Source organism: Zingiber officinale, chromosome 4A, assembly GCF_018446385.1.
Source record: "Zingiber officinale cultivar Zhangliang chromosome 4A, Zo_v1.1, whole genome shotgun sequence".
In the NCBI taxonomy this organism is placed as follows: Eukaryota; Viridiplantae; Streptophyta; class Magnoliopsida; order Zingiberales; family Zingiberaceae; genus Zingiber; species Zingiber officinale.
The window spans coordinates 97,895,427-97,919,244 of record NC_055992.1 but is presented as its reverse complement, the minus strand read 5'-3'; the positions used below and the strand labels follow the sequence as shown (position 1 = coordinate 97,919,244).

The 23,818-nt window shown below is 36.6% G+C and overlaps 1 protein-coding gene across 1 annotated transcript in view; it reads left to right on the top strand.

Moving 5' to 3' along the window:
• The window catches only part of LOC121972532 (enoyl-[acyl-carrier-protein] reductase [NADH] 1, chloroplastic-like), a 32,983-nt gene extending 9,732 nt beyond the window's left edge, over positions 1 to 23,251 (top strand). Inside the window, exons 2-11 of the mRNA XM_042524189.1 lie at positions 21,027 to 21,151; positions 21,227 to 21,282; positions 21,379 to 21,463; positions 21,554 to 21,601; positions 21,771 to 21,845; positions 21,919 to 22,030; positions 22,281 to 22,332; positions 22,407 to 22,458; positions 22,603 to 22,644; positions 23,138 to 23,251. Coding sequence (XP_042380123.1) covers positions 21,027 to 21,151; positions 21,227 to 21,282; positions 21,379 to 21,463; positions 21,554 to 21,601; positions 21,771 to 21,845; positions 21,919 to 22,030; positions 22,281 to 22,332; positions 22,407 to 22,458; positions 22,603 to 22,644; positions 23,138 to 23,224 — 734 coding nt within the window. The 3' untranslated portion in view covers positions 23,225 to 23,251. The remainder of the gene's footprint in view (positions 1 to 21,026; positions 21,152 to 21,226; positions 21,283 to 21,378; positions 21,464 to 21,553; positions 21,602 to 21,770; positions 21,846 to 21,918; positions 22,031 to 22,280; positions 22,333 to 22,406; positions 22,459 to 22,602; positions 22,645 to 23,137) is intronic.
• Positions 23,252 to 23,818: the final 567 nt, after the last annotated feature.

The following is a 23,818-nucleotide window of genomic DNA, read 5'->3' as shown; positions in this document are numbered from 1 at the left end:
AGACTCGCAGGTTGGAAAGATTTCCACTACCAATGAACCCAAAAGTTCATCAGCTACCAATGATTCCTACTCAAGTTAATATAGCCTAGCCTTAGATGCCAAAGATATAATTGGTTCATTTCCGAAGGTTGCTTTCTCTTAAAGTTAGAAGATGTGTTATAATTTCCATTTATTGCATCGTGGGAGTTATTGGATTATAAATTGTCAACCAACATATCAGAATAGATAACTTCTCTATTTTTCTTGATAACAGCTTTGTTATCAAAATAGACACAATATTTATTCTATAATAGTTTAGAAACTGAAATCAGGTTCTTTCTAAACTTAGTACGTAAAGATAATTTCTAATAATCCATATTTTATTCCTATTAAAGGATAAATATCTCCCACTGCAACAACTGCTACTTTTACAGCAGTGCTCATGTGGACGGTGTTTTTATTTTTATTTAGTTGTCGGGTTTCCTGGAACCCTGCAATGAATTGCGGACATGATTAATGACATCTGTATCTACACTCCAGGTTCTGGTAGATAACACCACTAAACATGTTTCAACTAATGAATTAATTACACCTATATTGTTCTTTAGTTCTAAAAAGACAGACTACCTTAATGTCCAAGTCTTATTTCCAATTTTTACAATCGGGACTACTAAGTCTTTTCTATAGTATAACAACTAGGGAATTGACAAACATTTTAAATCCTAAGAATCACAAAAATATTTGGTCAAGATCAATTCCTTAAAATCCCCATGAATTTTGTATGCCACGATAGTGTGGACGTATACAAAATCAAAGAAGAGATTTTATCCATTAATTTTATTATCTCGTCAACTTTACTTTATGACGAATAAAATTAATAGTTGATCTTTCTTTGATCAAATATTTGGTCAAAACTTTTGAATTTAATATAACATTGATTCCTCAAACAATATTATTTAAATTCACCAACACCTCAAACACCGTGAATTTTGCATCCCACGATAGTGTGGACGTATACAAAATTAAACATTTATAAGAGGAGGGGTTTACCCATTAATTATCTTGTCAATAAATCTTTATGACAAATAAAATTACCTCCAACACCGTGAATTTTGTATGCCACGATAGTGTGGACGTATACAAAATCAAACATTTGTAAGAGGGGTTTTTAATTTTATTATCTTGTCAACTTATTTATTTGACAAATCAATAGTTGGTTTTCTTCGGTCACACAAATAATAGCAGTGACTCCGATAGGGAGGATTACTATTAGACGTGCCTAAGTATATACCATTACTTGACACTAAGTCCGTTAATAAGATTGTGTCCCTTCCGATGGGGAAGATCACACGCTCTTAATTAACTTCCTATAGTCATCCAAAATGGAAGTTTAAGCTAGTGATCCGCAAACAAGCTCATCCGATATGGAGGAAGGCACTCAGAGCCAACGCGCAAGCTTGTTGCATCACTTATAAACCAATAATGGAGACCGTGGAATTTATTTAAAAATAAATCCCTCTCCCACTTAGTTATTTAAAGTGAGGAATTTTGACTATGCTAGCCTACTTAGCATGCATACTAACAAGCACACACAACACAGCATAAAAAGCAATAAATAGAAAACCTAATTTTCAACTATTATGGCTTTTATCTATTGCTGTCCTCCGTGTGTCGCCAACCCTAGCTGCTGCCATCTTTGGCTACCGCCACCGGGTCTAGTTGTCGCATCCATCTTGCTTCTTGTTCCGCTGCACCTCTGATCCTCGAAAGGTTCCACGCCTTGCAAGATTTGATCCACGACATAAATAGAATTTTACATTTTTTCGATCCTATATTCCTCGAAGGAATGTACATGTAAACTAGATCGAACATAAAATAAAATTTACATCCATCGATCCTATATTCCATAAAAGGAATGTACATGTAACTAGATCAAAAAAATAAAATCCTAATAAAACTAAATACATCTCCTGCTGTATTTTATAATACAATCATGCACACACAATAAAATGCCCTTGACATGTCCAAGGGTCCAATCACACACATAGTAACTATAAGCCATAATAGTTGAATCCTGCATCCACAAAGTTAGCACATCCTACTATTAACCTGCCTAAATTATGTATGACATGTGCATAATTAAACTAATACCAAATACACAGAGGCAAAACCCTAGCTCTGATACCAATTGTTGGTTGCTACTCGGAAAACCTAATGGTTCCACCGTACAAAAATTTTGTACAAAGGTCTGAACCTTTTCCTAGCTACCATGTGTTCTTTTAAATTAAATTTTGGATCGCCTGCGGAACTTAACACGTTTGATCCAAAACTTAATCTATTTGTTCTTTTAGGTTTAGACTTGGATCTCCTGCGGAACTTAACACGTTCGATCCAAATCACCTAAGTTATTAATTCCATTAAATATTAATTTCCATAATTGGTTCCCAGTACTGACGTGGCGAGGCACATGGCCTTCTTGGATATGGGAACAACCACCACCGACTAGACAAAACCTTTTAAGGAAAGCTAATATTTAATTTCCTAAAATAACTTTAGGTTAACCGAAAGGAAAAATCAAATCACAAGGAAAAGAAGAAAACATAAGAACACTACATCGAAAATAAATTCGAAATACTAGAATCGTAAGCCTCTTGTATTTGGTATTATTTCCAAAAATAACTAGTATGATGCGGAAAGGAAAAATTACTAGTTATACCTTTTAGAAAGACCTCTTGATCTTCTACAGTATTCCTCTTCTAACCTCGGACGTTGTGTGGGCAACGATCTTCCAAGATGAGAAACCACCTAAGCACCTTCTTCTCCTCCTTGCTAGGTTCGGCTAAAACAAAAGCTTCACCAAGGATAAAGAATAACACCAACCAAGCTCCAAGGGATGCAAGCTTTCTCTCCTTCTTCTTCTTCTTCTCCAAGTAGTATCCGGCCACCACAAGAGCTCCAAGCAAGAGATAGGTTTCAGCCACCACAAAGAGGAAGAGAGGGAGGGAGGATGACCGGCCACAACACCAAGGAAAAGAAGGAGAAAATAATAGAAGTTGTAACCCATGAAGGCACCCCAACCCCTTCTTTTATATTCCTTGGCTTTGGCAAATAAGGAAATTTATTTATAATAAAATTTCCTTAACTTTCCTTGACAACAATTAATTAATAAAAATTAAATAAAATTTCCTAATTAATTGTATATGGCCGGCCACTTCATATAGAGCAAATAAGATAATTTTAAATCAACAATTAAAACTTCCTTATTTGTCTTTGGAAATTTTAAAAAATAAAATTTCCCTTTAAAATCCCTTCATGGTTGATAAAAAGAAATTTCTATAATTTTGATTTTTCAACATGTGAATAATTTTCAAAGAGAAAAAATAAAATATCTTTCCAATCTACAAATAAGGAAAGAGATCTAATCTCTTTCTTTAATCTTTTGTAGATCCTTTTTAAGAGAGATATTTTAATTTTAATTCTCTTTAATAAATTATATCTTCCACATAATAAAAATTATAAATTAAAATTCTTTTTAATTTAATGGGGGCCGACCACCTAAGCTTGGGTTCAAGCTAGGGCCGGCCACCCATGAATCAAGGCTTGGCTGGCCCTAGCTTGAACCACAAGCTAGCTTGGCCGGCCCCCTTATCATGGGTATGAAGGTGGGTATAGGTGGGTATAGTACTCTATAAATAAGAGGCTATGATAGGGACCGAGAGGAGGAATTGGTTTTGGTCTTCCGATAAAATTAAGCATCCCGTGTTCGCCCCGAACACACAACTTAATTTTATCAATAATAATTCATTTCACTAGAGAACTATTATTGAACTACCGCACCAATCCCAAATTATATTTTTGGGCTCCTTCTTATTATGAGTGTGTTAGTCTTCCTGTGTTTAAGATATCGAATGTCCACTAATTAAGTGAGTTACTGACAACTCATTTAATTAATGTCTTAGTCCAAGAGTAGTACCACTCAACTTTATCATCATGTCGGACTAAGTCCACCTGCAGGGTTTAACATGACAATCCTTATGAGCTCCTCTTGGGGACATTATCAACCTAGTATCTCTAGGACACAGCTTCCTTCTATAATCAACAACACACACTATAAGTGATATCATTTCCCAACTTATCGGGTTTATTGATTTATCGAACTAAATCTCACCCATTGATAAATTAAAGAAATAAATATCAAATATATGTGCTTGTTATTATATTAGGATTAAGAGCACACACTTCCATAATAACTGAGGTCTTTGTTCCTTTATAAAGTCAGTATAAAAGAAACGACCTCTAATGGTTCTACTCAATACACTCTAAGTGTACTAGTGTAATTATATAGTTAAGATAAACTAATACCTAATTACACTATGACCTTCCAATGGTTTGTTCCTTTTCATCTTGGTCGTGAGCTACTGTTTATAATTTATAAGGTACTGATAACATGATCTTCTGTATGTGACACCACACACCATGTTATCTACAATATAAATTAATTGAACAACTACATTTATCATAAATGTAGACATTTGACCAATGTGATTCTTATTTCTAGATAAATGTTTATACCAAAAGCTAGGCTTTTAGTATACATTCTAACAAATAAATTAACCAAGGACAAGGTTCCAAGGTTAAAAAGGTTAGGTTTGTAGGCCAAGTGTTACCGGAGGTGCACCGATGTGGCCTAGCAATTGTGGATGAGTCACCTAGGGAGGTGACTAAGGTTAAGAGCTTTAGGGGGAGCTCAAAGAGTCAATTTGAGACCCATGGCCAATGGATCTCAAGTGAGTATTACTTCGGAGTCTAGAGGAGCCATGGATTGTGCCAAATGGTTTGGAGACGGACTTAAGTCTCAAACCTAGGGAATTTACACACATGGATTGTGTTTCATGCAAGGAAATATGACATTGGGGTTATATTGCATGATAATTGATTTTGGATGTATAGATGTCATATAAACCAATGCTATGGATGCATTGTGGGTTAGTATGAGCAAATACATCAAGAGGAAGCCAAAACTAGGACTTTAGGTCAAGGTTCAATTGAACCATTTAGCTAGTTTTGAGTTTTGTGTCAATCTTGGGATTGGTGATAGATACATTTTGTAATGTATTTTTCTCAAGTAGACATGGGTAAAATAGATCTCTCCACAAAATTTGAGGATTTTTGGATGTCTGTGGAATTATTGCCATATTTTTGAAATTGGGTCAGAAATGTTGAAAAAGACTGAAATAGGGTGTCAGTCGACTGGTAACGGTGAATATCGAACAAAGAATGGTTCTGTGTGTTGTTTCGATAAGGGCAGTCGACTAGTACAGTCGACTGATGCCAGTCTAAAATTATTTTCATCACTGGATTTTGACCAGGTCAGCTCGTATATATATATGAGATCCATGGGGAATAAATACACGAGTTTAGGGTCAATTTGATGATCAAGTTTTCAATAATTGGGATATTGTTAGAGTCTTTTAATGTTAGGCAAAGGGGGAGAAGTAAGGTTTAGTTGGGAAAACCTTAGTGCCTTTGCGTAGGGGGAGCCTTGTGAAAGGTTCTTAAATAGCCCTGTGGGAAATTCCTAGCTCAACGGGGAGTATAGGTGTAGGAGGAGCCTTAGGATAGGTTCCAATGCCTGTTGCATTATTTTTCATTCAGTGGTATAAGTCCAAGTGTGTAGCCTTGGCATGTAAGTCCATTCGGCAGTGTAAGTCCAAGTGTGTAGCCTTGGCAACGTAAGTTCATTCGACGGTATAAATCCAAGTGTGTAGACTTGGCAACGTAAGTCCATTTTATTTTAGCATGTTTATTTGCTATTATGTTTTCCCTAACTTAAACGTATTGCCAAACATCAAAAAGGAGGACATTGTTGAAACAATCCCAATGTCCGTGCGACCATGTGTTTTGGTGTTTGGGAAAAGAGTTTAAGTTAGGTTGACCCTTGTATTTGATATGTGTATTTGAGTTATACAGGTTTGCAGGATACACATTTGACTCAAGTTGATGGCTTCGGGTCCGGTGAAGGATAGAGTAGGGACCGTGGACAAGGCAGCGAGGATAAGGGCCGAGGAAAGCGACTTCGAGGCATACGCGAAGGATGGCATTGTAGACGAGCCACGGGCTTGAATGCATTCGAGGGGCGAGAGCCAAAGGAAGTAGACTTAAAGGCAAGAGGTCAAAGCTGTAGTGAAGCATCAAGTCGTAAGGATGAGGGTCCAAGTGCTGAGAGATTGTACTTGGGTACCAGTCGACTAGTGGTTTCATCAGTCAACTGGTGTAGTCGGTTGGGCAGTCGACTGGTATCGAGCTGTTGGGATGTAACGGTCAAATTTTCACAGAGGGCAGTCGACTGATGGTTTTGGCAGTCGACTGGTAGACGGGGTTTTCTAACCGTTGCCTATATAACCAAGGCTTTGGAGATTGGTTGAGGCTGATGAAATAGAGGTGGTTAACCCCTATTAGTAGTCTACCAGTGCCCTAGCTTGTAAAGAGTTCTTGTGAGAGTTGTGGTGAGGTTTCTCCACCCACAAGGAGCTATGTGAGCTAGCCGGAGGTCTTCCGGGGAGTAATCCACCGACAGATAGGAATCGTCCATCTTACGGACAACCATGGAGTATGAGCCTTATCTCCGAACCACGTAAATCATCATGTCGGTTTGTTTGCATTCTTTCCTTTAGTATTTAGATTTTGTATTTGTGTTTATATTATTGTATTTCCACTTCCGCAACTAACAAATATATAGGAAGCGATTCTTTGGGGGGCGCCGTCTATCTAACCTCCCTTCTAGCCGACCACCGATCCCTTACAGATAGTGGCGCTGACACGAGGCATGGTCGACAGGCGGATCGTACGACGGAAGATTCTACTATTTTGTCAGGAATATGCACGTTCTGTTAAAGTATGATGACAGAGGTACTTTCCTGGCAGGTCCCTTCAGACGACATATTAGAGAACGTGTGCATGCCTCGAGGAGCGTGCACGTCGCCCACCAGGGTTGTATATAAAGGGAGGTCCATTACCGGCGGAGGTACGCGTGATTACTGTTTTATGCTTGCATTACTGTTGCTCCTCTTCCTTCTACACTTTCGGTGACTAACTTGAGCGTCGGAGGGCCAATGTCGAGGACACCTTCTATGGCTCGGTACTGACGTTACTTGTTTTGCAGAGCAGACAAGGTCTACAGCCAGTCAGCGCAGTAGCCACATCCCCAGTTTTCCATCTCCCCGTTTTCGAACAATGTCACAAGGAGATGTGAAAAAAATAAGAATTGATATAATTGTATCAATTTAAGGGATAAGTTCTGTAAAATATTAGATTAAATATCCATAGTGTTGTAAGCAAAAAAGTTGGGTAGGGAATGTGCAAGTACAATTATATCATGGCATCAGTTTTATATAATTGTGTGTAGTATTTGTTGTTCAATACAATGGTAATTATGGTATAAGAACTGTATACTAAATTATCACAGGAATAACAAGACTATTGCATACTGAACTAAAATTCACAATATCCAAATTTCCATGCTGGTGCTGATCAGTGAAAAGAGACATAACTTATATAATTAATATTTCACACCATATCTCTCTTTTAAAACTAAAAATTTGATAATGGTTGGGATTTTTTAGAAATCCAAATAGGCTAGTTCCAAATAGGTCTGCTTGGAAATATGAATTAGGCATGTGATTTGGGAACTAAAAAGAAACTAAGTTATGAGTAAAATAAAATTGGTTATTATCCCCTTAAAATCCATAAGTTTGACATGTTCTATGTCAAATGGCACGGAGCAAGAGCTTTATTTGTATTGGTCAAAGAAAAGTTTTGACATCATATATAGCATCTACTAGCTTGTTTCATAGGGAAAGTGATTTTAGAGAAATCCAAGTATCATAAGGCCATCATTGGATTTTGATCAAAAACCCACTGATGGACCTACACATCTCTGATTGCGGTCATTTCAAGTCTTATAAGTTTCTAGTATGCCAAGGACTCCAACGGTGCTATCCATTAATGATTTAAATCTCCCTAGAGGTGATCGAATGCTACAAAACATCTCAGCCTTATTGTGGGCCTGATATGTTATAATATCAAACCCAACGTTGGGCTGATATGTTGGGGCCTTGGCTGCTTTGTTCAACCGATCACTTCCAAGTTTTTTCTTCACAAATCTAAAACTTGACACCATCTCTCCCTTCTATAAGCTATAAACTTTCTACGATTTATGAAATAGTATAGAAATTCTAGTAGGCTAAGTCCAACAGTGGATTTCAAGCCTACAGTGTATGATTGGAACTATCTAATAGTATTTTAATATAGCTTTAATCTCTAACTAGATTGTGACTCAAAAATAAATTGATGGTATTTATTGTTGTTGTAAATTTAATGATGTTCATTTAAAGAAATTCATAAGCTTGACATGTTCTGTGCTAACAAGCACAGAGCAAGAGCTTCATTTGTATTGGTTAAAATTAAGTTTTGACACCATATATAGCTTCTACTAGCTTGAACCTTCATAGGGAAGGTGATTTTAGAGAAATCTAAGTATCATAGGGTCATCAATGGGTTTTGACCAAAACCCACAAATGGGCCTAGACATCTCTGATTATAACCATTTCAAGTCTTGTGAGTTTCTAGTATTCTAAGGACTCCAACGGTGCTATCCATTAATGATTTAAATCTCCCTAGAGGTGATCGAGTGTTATGAAACATCTCAACCTTATTGTGGGCCTGATATGCTAGCAGTAGCAAGCCCATGTTGGGCCTGATATGCTAACATATCAGGCCCACATTGGGCTTGATATGCTATAATATCAGGCCCAACGTTGGGTTGATAGGTTGGGACCTTGGCCACTTTGTTCAGCCGATCACTTCCAAGTTTTTACTTCGCAAATCTAAAACTTGACACCATCTCTCCCTTCTATGACCTATAAACTTGCTACGATTTGTGAAATAGTATAGAAATTATAATAGGCTAAGTCCAACAGTGGATTTCAAGCCTACAGCGTGTGGTTGGAACTATCTAATAGTATTTAATATAGCTTTAATCTCTAACTTAGTTGTGACTCAAAAATAAATTGGTGGTACTTACTGTTGTTGTAAATTTAATGATGTTCATTTAAAAAATTCATAAGCTTGACACGTTTCATGCCAACTGACATGGAGCAAGAGCTTCATTTGTATTAGTTAAAACTAAGTTTTGACACCATATATAGATTCTACTAGCTTGAACCTTCATAGGGAAGGTGATTTTAGAGAAATCCAAGTATTGTAGGGTCATCAATGGGTTTTAGGGTTGCTACCATTTCAAGTCTTGTAAGTTTCTAGAATGCTAAGGACTCCAACTAGTGCTATCCATTAATGATTTAAATCTCCGTAGAGGTGATAGAACGTTACAAAACATCTTAGCCTTATTGTGGGCCTGATATGCTAACATATCAGACGCACGTTAGGCTTGATATGCTATAATATCAAGCCCAATGTTGGGATGATAGGTTGGTACCTTCACCACTTTGTTCAGCCGATCAATTCCATGTTTTTGCTCTCCAAATCTAAAACTTGACACCATCTCTCCCTTTTATAAGCTATAAACTTACTATGGTTTGTGAGATAGTATAGAAATTCCAGTAGGCTAGGTCCAACAGTGGATTTTAAGCCTACAGCGTGTGATTGGAACTATCTAATAGTATTTTAATATAGCTTTAATCTTTAACTAGGTTGTGACTCGAAAATAAATTTGTTGTGCTTACTATTGTTGTAAATTTAATGATGTTTATTTAAAGAAATTCATAAGCTTGACATGTTTCGTGCCAACTAGCACGAAGTAAGAGCTTCATTTTTATTGGTTAAAGCTAAGCTTTGACACTAGATAGCTCCTACTATCTCGAGCCTTCATAGGGAAGGTGATTTTAGAGAAATTCAAGTACCGTAGGCCATCAGTGGGTTTTGATTAAAACCCACTGATGAACCTAGACATCTTTAATTGTGGTCATTTCAAATCTTATGAGTTTCTAGTATTCCAATGACTCCAACGGTGTTATCCATTAATGATTTAAAGCTCTCTAGAGATGATCGAACGTTACAAAATATCTCAGCCTTATTATGGGATTGATATGCTATAATATCATGCCCAATGTTGGGCTGATAGGTTGAGACCTTGGCCGTTTTGTCTAGCCAATTACTTCCACGTTTTTCATCACCAAATCTAAAACTTAACACCATCTCTCCCTTCTATAAGAGATAAACTTGCTATAGTTTGTGAAATAGTATAGAAATTCCAATAGGCTAGGTCCAACAGTAGGTTTTAAGCCTGCAACGTGCGATTGGAAATTGCTAATAGTATAATATAGCTTTAATCTCTAACTAGGTTGTGACTCAAAAATAAATTGGTGTGTCGTTGTAAATTTAATGTTGTTCATTTAAAGAAATCCAATAGGTTGACATGTTCCGTGCCAACTGGCATAGAGCAAGAGGTTCATTTGTATTGGTTAAAACTAAGTTTTGACATCATATATAGCTTCTACTAGCTTGAACCTTCATAAGGAAGATGATTTTAGAGAAATCCAAGTATCGTAGGGTTATCAATGGATTTTGGTTAAAATCGACTGATGGACCTAGACATCTCTGATTGCGGTCATTTCAAGTCTTGTTAGTTTCTAGTATGCCAAGAACTCCAACGGTGCTATCCATTAATGATTTGAATCTCCCTAGAGGTGATTGAACGTTACGAAACAACTCAGCCTTATTGTTGGCTTAATATGCTAACAAATCAGGCTCAACGTTGGGCTAACAGGTTGGGACCTTGTCCGCTTTGTTCAGTTGATCATTTCCAAGTTTTTGCTCCCTAAATCTAAAACTTAACACCATCTCTCCCTTGTATAAGCTATAAACTTGCTATGGTTTGTGAAATAGTATAGAAATTCCAGTAGGCTAAGTCCAATAGTGGATTTTAAGCCTATAGCGTGTGATTGGAACTATCTAATACTATTTTAATATAGCTTTAATCTCTAACTAGGTTGTGACTCAAAAATAAATTGGTGTGCTTACTATTGTTGTAAATTTAATGATTTTTATTTAAAGAAATTCAAAAGCTTGACATGCTTCATGCCAACTGGCACAGAGCAAGACCTTCATTTGTATTGGTTAAAACTAAAATTTGACACCATATATAGCTTCTACTAGCTCGAACCTTCATAGAGAAGGTGCTTTTAGAGAAATCCAAGTACTACAGGGTCATTAGTGGATTTTGACAAAAATCCACTAATAGACCTAGACATCTCTGATTGCGGTCATTTCAAGTCTTGTGAGTTTCTAGTATTCTAAGGACTCCAACGGTGCTATCCATTAATGATTTAAATCTCCCTAAAGGTGATCAAATGTTACAAAACATATCAGCTTTTTTGCGGGCCTGATATGCTAATAGTATCAAGCCCACGTCGGGCCTGATATGTCAATAAAGCCTGATATGCTAATAGTATCAAGCCCACATTGGGCTTGATATGCTAACATATCAGGCCCACGTCGGACCTGATATGCTAACATATCAGGCCCATGTCAGACCTGATATGCTATAATATCCAGCCCAATGTTGGGCTAATAGGTTAGGACCTTGACCGCTTTGTTTAGCCGATCACTTCCAAGCTTTTGTTCCCCAAATCTAGAACTTGACACCATTTCTCCCTTCTATAAGATATAAACTTGCTATAGTTTGTGAAATAGTATAGAAATTTTAGTAGGCTTGGTCCAACAGTGGGTTTTAAGCCTACAGCGTGTGATTGGAAATTGCTAATAGTAGTGTAATATAGTTTTAATCTCTAACTAGGTTGTGACTCAAAAATAAATTGGTAGTGCTTGTTGTTGTTGTAAATTTAATGTTGTTCATTTAAAGAAAGTTTAATAAAATAAAATTAATGTTATATATAGGTGTTGTTTTTTAAGGAGCTAAACTGGTCATACTATCACATATAGCATCATGGACTAGCACATTTCTCTGGGAGAGACTTTAAATTGATTCAAATAAATGGCTCCACACAAAGCAAATCATAAGTATTTATTTATGTTACATCACCTTATCTCCAAATAGGCTCTTACAATTTTAATATTATTTTCTTGTAGGTTAGATTTTGTTTTTTATGATGCGCTATGCAGAGAGTTTGATGTTTGAGAGATCAATGGACTTTATACAATTTGAAATGAGAGCTTATAGATCTAGTGATGTACAAAAAATTATAACAGACAAAAACTTTAAATTGTAAATTGTATATTTGTAATGAAAAATATGTATAATATGTTGTTCTTGTAATGATATACTATTTGTTTAAATTCAAAGTATGTTGTATCAAATTTTAGATGAATGGTTGTAAAATTTTTGTACTACATATCTATGTTTCAGAGTTTTGGATGAACATGGGGCCTGATATGTTAGCATATCAGGCCCGCGTGGACCTGATACTATTAGCATATCAGACCCACAATAAGGCTGGGATGTTTTGTAACGTTCGATCACCTCTAGGGAGATTTGAATCATTAATGGATAGCACCGTTGGAGTCCTTGGAATACTAGAAACTCACAAAACTTGAGATGACCACAATCAAAGATATTGAGGTCTATCAGTAGATTTTATCAAAATTCACTTATGGCCCTATGGTACTTGGATTTCTCTAAAATCACCTTCCCTATGAAGGTTCGAGCTAGTAGAAGTTATACATGATGTCAAAACTTAGTTTTAATCAATACAAATGAAGCTCTTGCTCCGTTCTAATTGGCACAAAATATGTCAGGCTTATGAATTTCTTTAAATGAACATCATTAAATTTACAACAACAGTAAGCACCACCAATTTATTTTTAAGTCACAACCTAGTTAGAGATTAAAGTTATATTAAAATACTATTAGATATTTCCAATCACACGTTGTAGGCTTAAAACCCACTATTAGACCTAACCTACTATAATTTCTATACTATTTCACAAACCGTAGCAAGTTTATAGCTTATAGAAGGGAGAGACGGTGTCAAGTTTTAGATTTGGGGAGCAAAAATATAGAAGTGATCAGCTGAACAAAGTGGCCAAGGTCCCAACCTATCAACCCAACGTTGAGCCAGATATTATAGCATATCAGGCCCAAAGCGGGCCTGATATGTTAGTATATCAGGCCCACAATAAGGCTGAAATATTTCGTAATGTTCGATCACCTCTAGGGAGATTTAAATCATTAATGGATAACACCATTGAAGTCATTGGCATACTAGAAACTAACAAGACTTGAAATGGCCGCAATCAAAGATGTCTAGGTCCATCTATAGATTTTGACCAAAACCCACTAATGGCACTACGATACTTGGATTTCTCTAAAATCATCTTCCCTATGAAAGTTCGAGCTAGTAGAAGAGTTATATTTGGTGTCAAAACTTAGTTTTAACCAATACAAATGAAGTTCTTACTCCGTGCCAGTTAGCACGAAACATGTCAGCCAATTAGATTTCTTTAGATGAACAACATTAAATTCACAACAACAACAAGCACCACCAATTTATTTTTTAGTCACAGTCTAGTTAGAGATTAAAGTTATATTAAAATAGTATTAGATATTTCCAATCACACATTGTAGGCTTAAAATCCACTATTGGACCTAGCCTTCTAGAATTTTTATACTTTTTCACAATCCATAGCGAGTTTATAGTTTATAGAAGGGAGAGATGGTGTCAAGTTTTAGATTTAGGGAGCAAAAACTTAGAAGTGATCCGCTGAACAAAGCTACCAAGGTCCCAACCTATTAGTCCAATGTTGGCCTGTTATGTTAGCATATCAGGCCCACAATAAGGTTGAGATATTTCGTAACATTCGATCACCTCTAGAGAGCTTTAAATCATTAATGGATAGCACCGTTAGAGTTCTAGGAATACTAGAAACTCACAAGATTTAAAATGGCCACAATCAGAGTTGTCAAGGTCCATCAGTGGGCTTTGATCAAAACCCACTTATGGCCCTACAGTACTTGGATTTCTCTAAATTCACCTTCCCTATGAAGGTTCAAGCTAATAGAAGCTATATATAGTATTAAAACTTAGTTTTAGCCAATACAAATGAAAATTTTGCTCCGTGCCAATTGGCAGGGAACATGTTAAGCTTATGAATTTCTATAAATGAACATCATTAAATTTACAACAACAGTAAGCACCACCAATTTATTTTTAAGTCACAACCTAGTTAGAAATTAAACCTATATTAAAATAGTATTAGATATTTCTAATCACACATTGTAGGCTTAAAATTCACTGTTGGACCTAGCCTATTAGAATTTCTATAATATTTCACAAACAGTAGCAAGTTTATAGCTTATAGAAGAGAGAGATGGAGTCAAGTTTTAGATTTGGGGAGCAAAAGCTTGGAAGTGATTGGCTTAACAAAGAGGCCAAGGTCCCAAACTATCAGCCCAATGTTGGGTCTGATATGTTAGCATATCAAGCCCTCAATAAGGCTGTGTTGTTTCATAACGTTCGATCACCTCCAGGAAGATTTAAATCATTAATGGATATCACCATTAGAGTCCTTGGCATACTATAAACTCACAAGACTTGAAATGACCGCAATCAGAGATGTCTAGGTCCATCAGTGGATTTTGACCAAAATCCACTGATGGCCCTACGATACTTGGATTTCTCTAAACTTACCTTCCCTATGATGGTTTTAGCTAGTAGAAGTTATAAATGGTGCCAAAACTTAATTTTAACCAATACAAACGAAGCTCTTATTCTGTGCCAGTTGGCACAGAACATGCCAACCTATTGGATTTCTTTAAATGAATAACATTAAATTTACAACAACACCACCCATTTATTTTTGAGTCACAACCTAGTTAGAGATTAAAGTTATATTATACTACTATTAGCAATTTTCAATCACATGTTGGCTTAAACCCCACTATTGGACCTAGCCTATTGGAATTTCTATACTATTTCACAAACTATAGCAAGTTTATCACTTATAGAAGGGAGAGATGGTGTCAACTTTTAGATTTGGGGAGCAAAAACTTAGAAGTGATTGGTGTAACAAAACGGCAAAGATCCCAACCTATCAGCCCAACGTTGGGCATGAAATTATAGCATATAAGGCCCAACATGGGTCTGATATGTTAGCATATCATGTCCAATGTTGGGCCTAATATGTTAGTATATCAGGCTCATAATAAGGCTAAGATGTTTCGTAGTGTTCGACCATCTCTAGAGAGATTTAAATTATTAATGGATAGCAACCTTGGAGTCCTTAGAATACTAGAAACTCACAAGACTTGAAATGACCACAATCAAGGATGTCTAAGTCTATCAGTGATTTTTTGTCAAATTCCACTAATAGCCCTACAGTACTTGGATTTCTCTAAAATCACATTCCCTATGAAGGTTAGAGCTTGTAGAAGCTATATATGGTGTTAAAACTTAGTTTTAACCAATACAAATAAAGCTCTTGCTCCGTGCCAGTTGGCACAGAACATGTGCACCTGATTTGTACTCTATGAACAGCAACCTCTGTCCTATTTTATTTTTCAAGCACAACAACATTCATTTTATTTAAGTCATAACTTAGTTAGAGTTGAAAACAAATTTATAAAACTTTGAAATTTCCAACCCCAACCTATTGAGTTTAAATGCACAATTAGACTGAGCCTATTATATTTCTAAATTTTCACAACTGCTAATGAGTTTTTATTTTACAAAATGGGGATATGGTGTGAAGTATTAATTCTGCCTTCCTGGGTTTGGTTTACACTTCTCATATCATAGATATCACTGTATTATAAAATGAATACTACATACAATGAATAACAGTAGCATTTTTTGCACAACTATTTTTCTTACAACACTATAGATGTACTATATACTAAATATAAGGATCTACTCCTCCTGCTTACAAAATATTTAAATCAAGTAGAATATTCCTATATATATATACAGGTAAGTCAAGAACCAGGGGTTAGCGGCACTCTACAAGTCCTTCAATTATGGCCCAGTTGTTTACACTGGCTGCATTTAATTTTTACCTTCCCATTATGTTTCGATTCGATTATTGCTTTCTTTCGCCAACCCGACTGCATAAGACTACGGGGACATAGAACTATAATGTTGTTTATGCCCCTAGGCCAAAATTTCTTACTTTGACATGGGTAAATACGATCCATGTATGTCGCATTCCAATTCTGTGCATGAAAAAAATGCTCACAATATGAAAGTGTATCCATGTTCCGTTAAATGATGACAGCAATAGAATGTGAGCAAGGCAGTCCTAAAATTTAAAATTCCTTGTAGTTATAATATTTTCTTTCCAAATCAACAATGAATGAAGCACCTCATGTCTCTACTTCCATTTTAGATTGAGAGTAGGGTGGACTTTATATCATCTAGCTTCTCTCTCCTTGAATCCATTTCTTTGGTAGCATGAGGTGTCAAAGCAACATACCATTTCGAGACTTCCTCCCTACGGTTAAAGAACTATTGAGCTACATTTCTTTTGGTATTATCAATTAACTTGTTTATGGAAAGTTCACGTGTATGCTTGAACAAAACATTCAAACTCTCTACACAATTAGTTGTTAGCATTGTGTACCTGCTTCCACTAACGTGTACATTAGCCTATCTTTTAGGGTCAATGTTCTGAAGCCACTTATGGGTATCTAGATATTTTTCAAGCATGGATTGCATTATGAGATAATATTATAGTATTGTGTTTGCTCGTGCTATTACCCAAAACAAGCCTAAAGCTGACCTGCTACCAATATCTGTTACCATATTGCAAGACATGTGGTGGCAATAGAAAGCATGATGAGCGGTTGGGTAGACTTTATTAACTATTGATACAATGTCGCAATGTCTATCTGATACTATGCTCATTGGTTGTGCATCAACAGCAAAGAATCTCTTTGTATGATCCAAAACCACTCCCAAGCAGACTCACATTCAACTTCAGCGATTCCAAAGACTACTAGGAGGGCATTGTCATTAGCATCAATTGTTGTAGCCATCAACAACACGCTCGGATACTTCCCTCTTAGATGTGTGGCATCAATTCCGATCAATTTGCGAAGATAAGACCTGAATACTCTTTGACAAGCTCCAAACTCCCAAAAACAGCGTGGAACTGATTATCACCATTCCTTTGTAGTGCCACGTAGGTTTCCAGGTCCCTGACTCTTAACTCATGCAGATATAATGGAACATCCCTATAAGCCTGGTCATAATCTCCAACAACCTTCTTCATCACTTTCTCCTGAACTATGTATGCTTTTCTGTATGATATAGTTATTGGAGCTATCTAGGTACCCTAAGTTTTGATATTTGGGCAAAGTTTAAGTTAGGTTTATTGTTGTATTTGATATGCATTGTGAGTGTGCATAATACAAGTACAACAAGGAGAGTCTAAGTGTGATCTTGGCAAAGGAGGAAAGTCCAAGGGTGAATCTCGGCGGTGTATGTCCAAGCATGTAGTCTTGACAACATTAGTCCAAGTGTGACTTGGCAATAGATGAAGTCCCGGACGTACGACCTCTTGGTAAAGGAAGACCTGACAATAATGACAAGGTCGATGAAAGCTCCAGAAGGCAATGTGTGAAGGATGGGGAGGCATCCGAGGGACGCGAGGCTGATGGAGGAGGCTAGAACACTAGGTCTAGGTTGTGCAAGCAATGATGAGTGGATGAGAGATTGTACTCAGGGTAAAATCTTAGGTTGAGGGTTTTACTGTAGCAATACTATAGTAATTACTGTAGCAGTTACTGTAGCAGTCGACTAGTATTTTCATCAGTCAACTGGTAGTGAACAGAATGTCTCTGTTCGCTCAACCCATGTGGAGCAATCAACTGATACTTTCATCAGTCGACTAGTATCAAGCCGTTAGCGAGTAACAGTTGAATTCCACTTAGGACAAATCGACTAATGTTTTTACCAGTCGATTGGTGGCGGAAAAATAGCTTGGTGTTTTCCTCCAGAATTCTATTCAATAGAACTCAAGGTGCTTGAGCAAGGTTGACGAAATAGAGATGGTTGACCCCTATTAGTGTTCGTCCAAATGCCCTAGCCTCCCAAACATGTTTGTGCGAGTTATGGTAAGGTTTCTCTACCCACAAGGAGTTACGTGAGCTAGCTGGAGATTTTTTAGGGAGTCATCCACTAACGGATCGGGATCATCTACCTTACGGATAGCTATGGAGTAAGAGCTTTATCTCTGAACCATGTTAAATCAACATGTCATTGAATTTGTCTTTCTATTTGTTAGGTTATTCCCCCCCCCCCCCTTTTAGCGAACGTCAAGGTCCCAACAAGTGGTATCAGAGTTTGGTCACTCTTTGTTGGACTAATCACCAAAGGAGCAACTACTAGAGAAGAAGATGGACTCGGAGGGACCTCTCAGATGGGATATTGGGGTCCCACCTCCGTACGACCGAGATGACTTCAATTATTGGAAAAGGAAGTTTGAGACATGGTTCCAAATGGAATGGAACCATTAGATAGCTTTGGATGAATCATTCAAGACTCTAACGTACAAAAAGGAGAAGCATCTTCGACCTCGGTATTAGACCAAGGAGCAAAGAGACCAATCGGAGGTGGATAAGGAGGTAATAAAAATTTTATTGAATTTATTGCCTCCTAACGTGTTGTTGAGTGTAGGTAATTATGAGAACGCAAGTGATCTTTGGAAAAGGTCATTGCATTTCATGAAGATCCTACAAAACTCCAAGGAGTGGAGGAGCCCAAGGAGAAAAACTCATTGGTCCAAGAGGAGAAGGACTAATCGGATGTTGATACGTGTTCAACATCCGAGTAGGAGAAGGAAGATGACAAAGTGTCATCCACATCTTTAAGGGAAGAGGAAGTGGAACTGTCCACATCTTTGAGTGAAGAAGAAGAAGAGCCATCCAAGGAAGAGAAGATCTTGGAAGCTCAACCCTCCACCTCATCCACCAAGAAGAGCGCAAAGGACCACATCAAATATTTTAAGTGTGGTAAGATGGGACACTACAAGAGTAGGTGTCCTTCACTCAAGAAGGTAATTCCTAAACTCATCAAGGTTGATTTAACTAAAGTGAGTTATAGGAAGGAGAAGAAGCACATTCATTGTTTTATGTGTGGTGAGTATAGACACTACCACACAAAGTGCCCAAGAAGAGGAGAGCTCAAGAAATTGGCGCACTTGAAGAAATGGGAGAAGAAGAGGAGCTCATGTCAAGGGGGGGCTTCAAAGGTAAAAGGGAATGTAATCCCTAACTTGAAGTTTAATCCAAGCTCTAATTCTTACATGCTTGTTAGAAATAATGTAGATTATTTGTCCAAGAATAATCATGGATTTAGATATAATGATAGGAATAGGGTTAATGTAGATGATAACTCTAGGAGACCTATTGATGCTAAATCTAGTAAGGGTAGACCTAATAAGACCCAAACCACTTTGTCTAAGGGAAGGAAAGTGGGTGAAAACCTAAGCATTAATCCCAAGAAAGGGAGACATATGCCTAGGAAGGTGGATAGGTCTAGGGATGTCCAAGGTGGACATGTTGACTCTAGGGTTAGAATCTTAAAATTAGAAAATCAAGCCTTGAAGGTAAGGCTTGAAGAAATGAAGAAAGTCCTAAATAGGTTCATTATTGGATCTAGAGGACTTGACATGTATTTGGATGGTTAAAGACCCAAAAGTGTCAAATTGGGTCCCTCCCATGCCAAGAGGATGTCAAGTGCTAGGGTGACACATGACAATTACAAGGGAGGAGTGACAAAGGGCAAGAAAGAATCGTCCAAGGTTCATGATAAGAAATATGCAAGGGTTTTATATGATTATGGAAAAGACACTACAAGAATTTCTGGATTTAACCACACCTAATAGACAACAGTTTTTCAAGAAATTGTTGTCTTTTTTTCATTTAACAACAGTTTTATTGAAAACTGTTGTTGTTCACCATAATGTTTTTTAAATAACAACAGTTTTTCAAAACACTGTTGTCTAATGTGTGTCAAAGACAACGGTTTTAAAAAACTATTGCCTTTTAGTGTTGCTTATGTGATAATATACAACAGTTTTATTAAACTGTTGTCTATTGAATGTTGTTGAATCCTAAAAACACAATAGTTTTTTTAACTTCATGAAAAAAAACCTAAAAACCCACTTCTCTGTGACTCTTCAACGAACAAAAACCTATCTCTGACTCCTCCTTCGCGAAAGACGCTCCTCCACTACTAGAAAAATGATTTATTATAACACTTTCTTCATGACACCTATTAAAAAGTGTCAATATAAATAAATTATAATGACACTTATAAAAACTAATTAAATTTTTAGAAAATATCATATTAGATGGTGTATGATGACACATTTTGTAAGTGTCATTATAATTATAATCACATTAGACCTATTCCAAATCTCTTTCCACCCACGCGATCCTCCTGATCCTTTTGTTTCCTCCTTGCAGCACCGCCCATTTTCTTCCCTCTCCCACCCCCTTCTTTCCTTCAGCGCAGACATGTTTCATTCCCTCTCCGCAGCAACCAAGATGAGCTCAAAGCCAAAGGTAACCTATTTCTTATTTCTTCCCTCTCCGCAGCACCGCGCGCTGCCTTGCCAGGCGACAAGCGATCGCTTCGCCTGTGGCCGCACTCAAGAGGGACACAACCTCGCCAGGCTGCTAATTCACTTACGGCTAGTTTGTAAATGGAGGCACATGAGGGGGCCATGCCTCGCCAGGCATTCGGTTCACAAACGATCGCACACGAAGGGGTCAATTCCTTGTCGGGCAGTGTCCTGTCGTGAGGCAGCGACATCACTACTTGCTTTTGAAACTCTCGCCCTTTTTTCCTAATTAATTTGATCTATTTTGTTTGAATAACTATAGGAATTTTAATCATAAATTGGTTGATTTTGTTGACTGTGAATATAGTAGAGAAGTTAATTAGTTGTGTTTGTTGTTGGTAATTATTCATGACGCTTGTGATGTTTGTAATTTAGATTATGTGCTTGATTCCTAAATTTTATGACATTTTGGTTGCTGGGAATACTGATGATAATGTGTTCTTATTTAGGCAAAAGGGCATTTATTGCTGGAGTTGTTGATGATAATGGTTATGGTTGGGCAATCACAAAGGCTCTTGCCGCTGCTGGGGCAGAAATACTTGTTGGTACATGGGTGCCTATAGGTGCTTCCGAAGTCATGTTTATTTTGTCATTATGTAATTAGATAAACACTGGAATATAAGCCTTCTGTTGGATCATTCATCAATAGGCACTGAACATATTTGAGACAAGCTTAAGGTGTGACAAATTTGATAAGTCACGGAAGTATGCCCTCCTCTATTATCAGGAGCATACATGGTTGGATTTATTTATTTTTCTCTTTCATGTTCAGTAGTAATCTTTCTCATATTGTATTTACATATTGCCAAATGGCTCACTGATGGATATTGTCAAAGTATATCCTCTTGATGCCGTTTGCGATACACTTGATGATGTTCCTGAAGATGTATGTAAAAGAAACTTTTGATAAAATTGGTTCCTGGCACTTATTCCAATTTATGATCATAATCAGCAGCTTGTATGGTGTTTATTTTAGGTCAAGACAAACAAACGCTATGCTGGATCCTCAAATTGGACTGTTAAGGTAGACACCAACTCCTTGTTTTCACCAGAACTTGAATTCCCTTTTCTGTACACTAATTAAACATTTTTTCTCCAAGAGACTGTGTAAACAGAACTAAAGCCTGGAATGATAATTCATTTGATTTTTCACACGCTCTTGTGTTATTGATGCCTTCTTCTGCTTGGTGCAGGAAATGGCAGAGGCTGTGACGAAAGATTTTGGAAGGATTGACATCCTCGTGCATTCTCTTGCCAATGGACCAGTGGTACTACCTTACACCATCATATAATCATGATGTTTTTTTTACTTTAGTTCTAAATTATGGTTTTCATAAATAGGTAACGAAGCCACTCTTGGAGACATCTAGAAGAGGGTATCTTGCTACAATTTCAGCTTCGAGTTACTCTTTTGTCTCCCTGCTTCGGCACTTTCTTCCAATAATGAATCCAGGTTTCTTTCGATTCCATGAAAACAAAACAATTGCATGTTCCATTTGTGTGTATATTTCAACTTGAGATCCTGACAAGAACATCATTATCAATCCATCATTATATCTTCTTCTTTATGGATAGAATAAAGCAATGCTAGTAGTTATAATAAAACCCAAAATAAAGTTATCAAACAATTCCTTTTCTTGTTGGCACATAGATTTTATATCTCATCTTCACTTTGTTTTGGATGTCTCCGTTAAACATGGCAAGCGGTGCTTCAATATCTTTGACATACATAGCTTCCGAAAGGGCAATCCCAGGGTATAACCTTTTCCCTTGTTTATTCCAAAGTTTATAATTTGGAATACTTGTTTAGTTCTTGCATCAACTTGCAGATATGGAGGTGGAATGAGCTCAACAAAAGCTACATTGGAGAGCGATACAAAAGTAAGTTCAACTCTTCTGTAATTGTTGTATGTGTTTGGAAATATTTAAAAACAAACTATATGGTAGTTCACTCATCTAAGATTATATTTGGCAAAATATAGATTCAATAATTTTGATGTTTTCAGCATTTGTTTTTGGATGTAGGTGTTGGCTTTTGAACTGCACTTGCTTGCCACAAAGCATCAGGTAATTATATAATTAGTAACCATTTGGTGATTGTTAGCATACATGATATGATGGCTTTTCTTCAGTTCAATAGACATGTTTTTACCTACTGCTCTGTATTCCTATGTTCCTTTCTCTGTCTATGCAATGTTTTACATTGATCTTTCAATTGGCATTTGACTCGAGATTTACCCACGCATGAAATTCTGCAGTTTGTTTATATCACTTGATTATAGAAATTTGTTGAAGAGTTGTCCCGTTTTTGTTTATTTGATCTATGAATTTGTTTGCATTTGCATTATTTTCAATTCCTGAGATGTTAAACACTTCTAGTTGCTTCCTTATACATTGAAGAATGTTTTAAAACATTCTTCAACCTAGCTCTTAATTGTTAATTTTAGTCAATTATAGTGGTAATTGTTAGATCCTTTATTTATTTTAATTAATCTCTATTTGTATATTCCATTATCTAATTAATCAATGACTTATTAATCAATGGTGCTTATTTTTGTAGATGTTTCATCTGATTCCAACACCTCAGGGAGCTTTTATGTACTCAATGACATATTCCGTCTCAACGTGCTCATTACAAAGATTCTAGGATACACTTGGAGGAATGATAGCTCAGCCTTATCATCTGGTGTGATTTTAATTAATCTTTCAGTGAAATATTATAAATTTTTTAGATTTATTATGTTATTAAAATTTTAAATAAATATGAAATGTATTTGCAGTTGGCTATAAACGAAGATTTCTATTAGTGCATATGGAATGATACTTTCTGGATTCATTTTTATTTAAGGCATTCTTTCCTTTAATGGTCCCTTTTAGAATTTAATGTATGACTTACTCCTTAGCATCATATGGAGTGTGTGGGAACGTTTGCATTAGATTGTACCTTTTAGAATTAATGCTGCTTGATCACTGGGAAAAATAATGTTTGCATGGTTTATAATAGAAGCTTTGTATGCAGTGACATAAAATGAAAATTCTGCTTAATAAGAAATTTAAGAGCCACCATATTGTTTCAAGAGGTTACCATTTATGTTACATAGATAACGCTTTTTGCACTTCTGTTAGATGACTAGATCAAATGATTTTTATGGTTAGGTAACATTTATGCAGTGCAATTAGAATCACACGTACAATTTAGTTTCTAATTTGTAATATATATCTTTATTCGAATAGGTGCCCT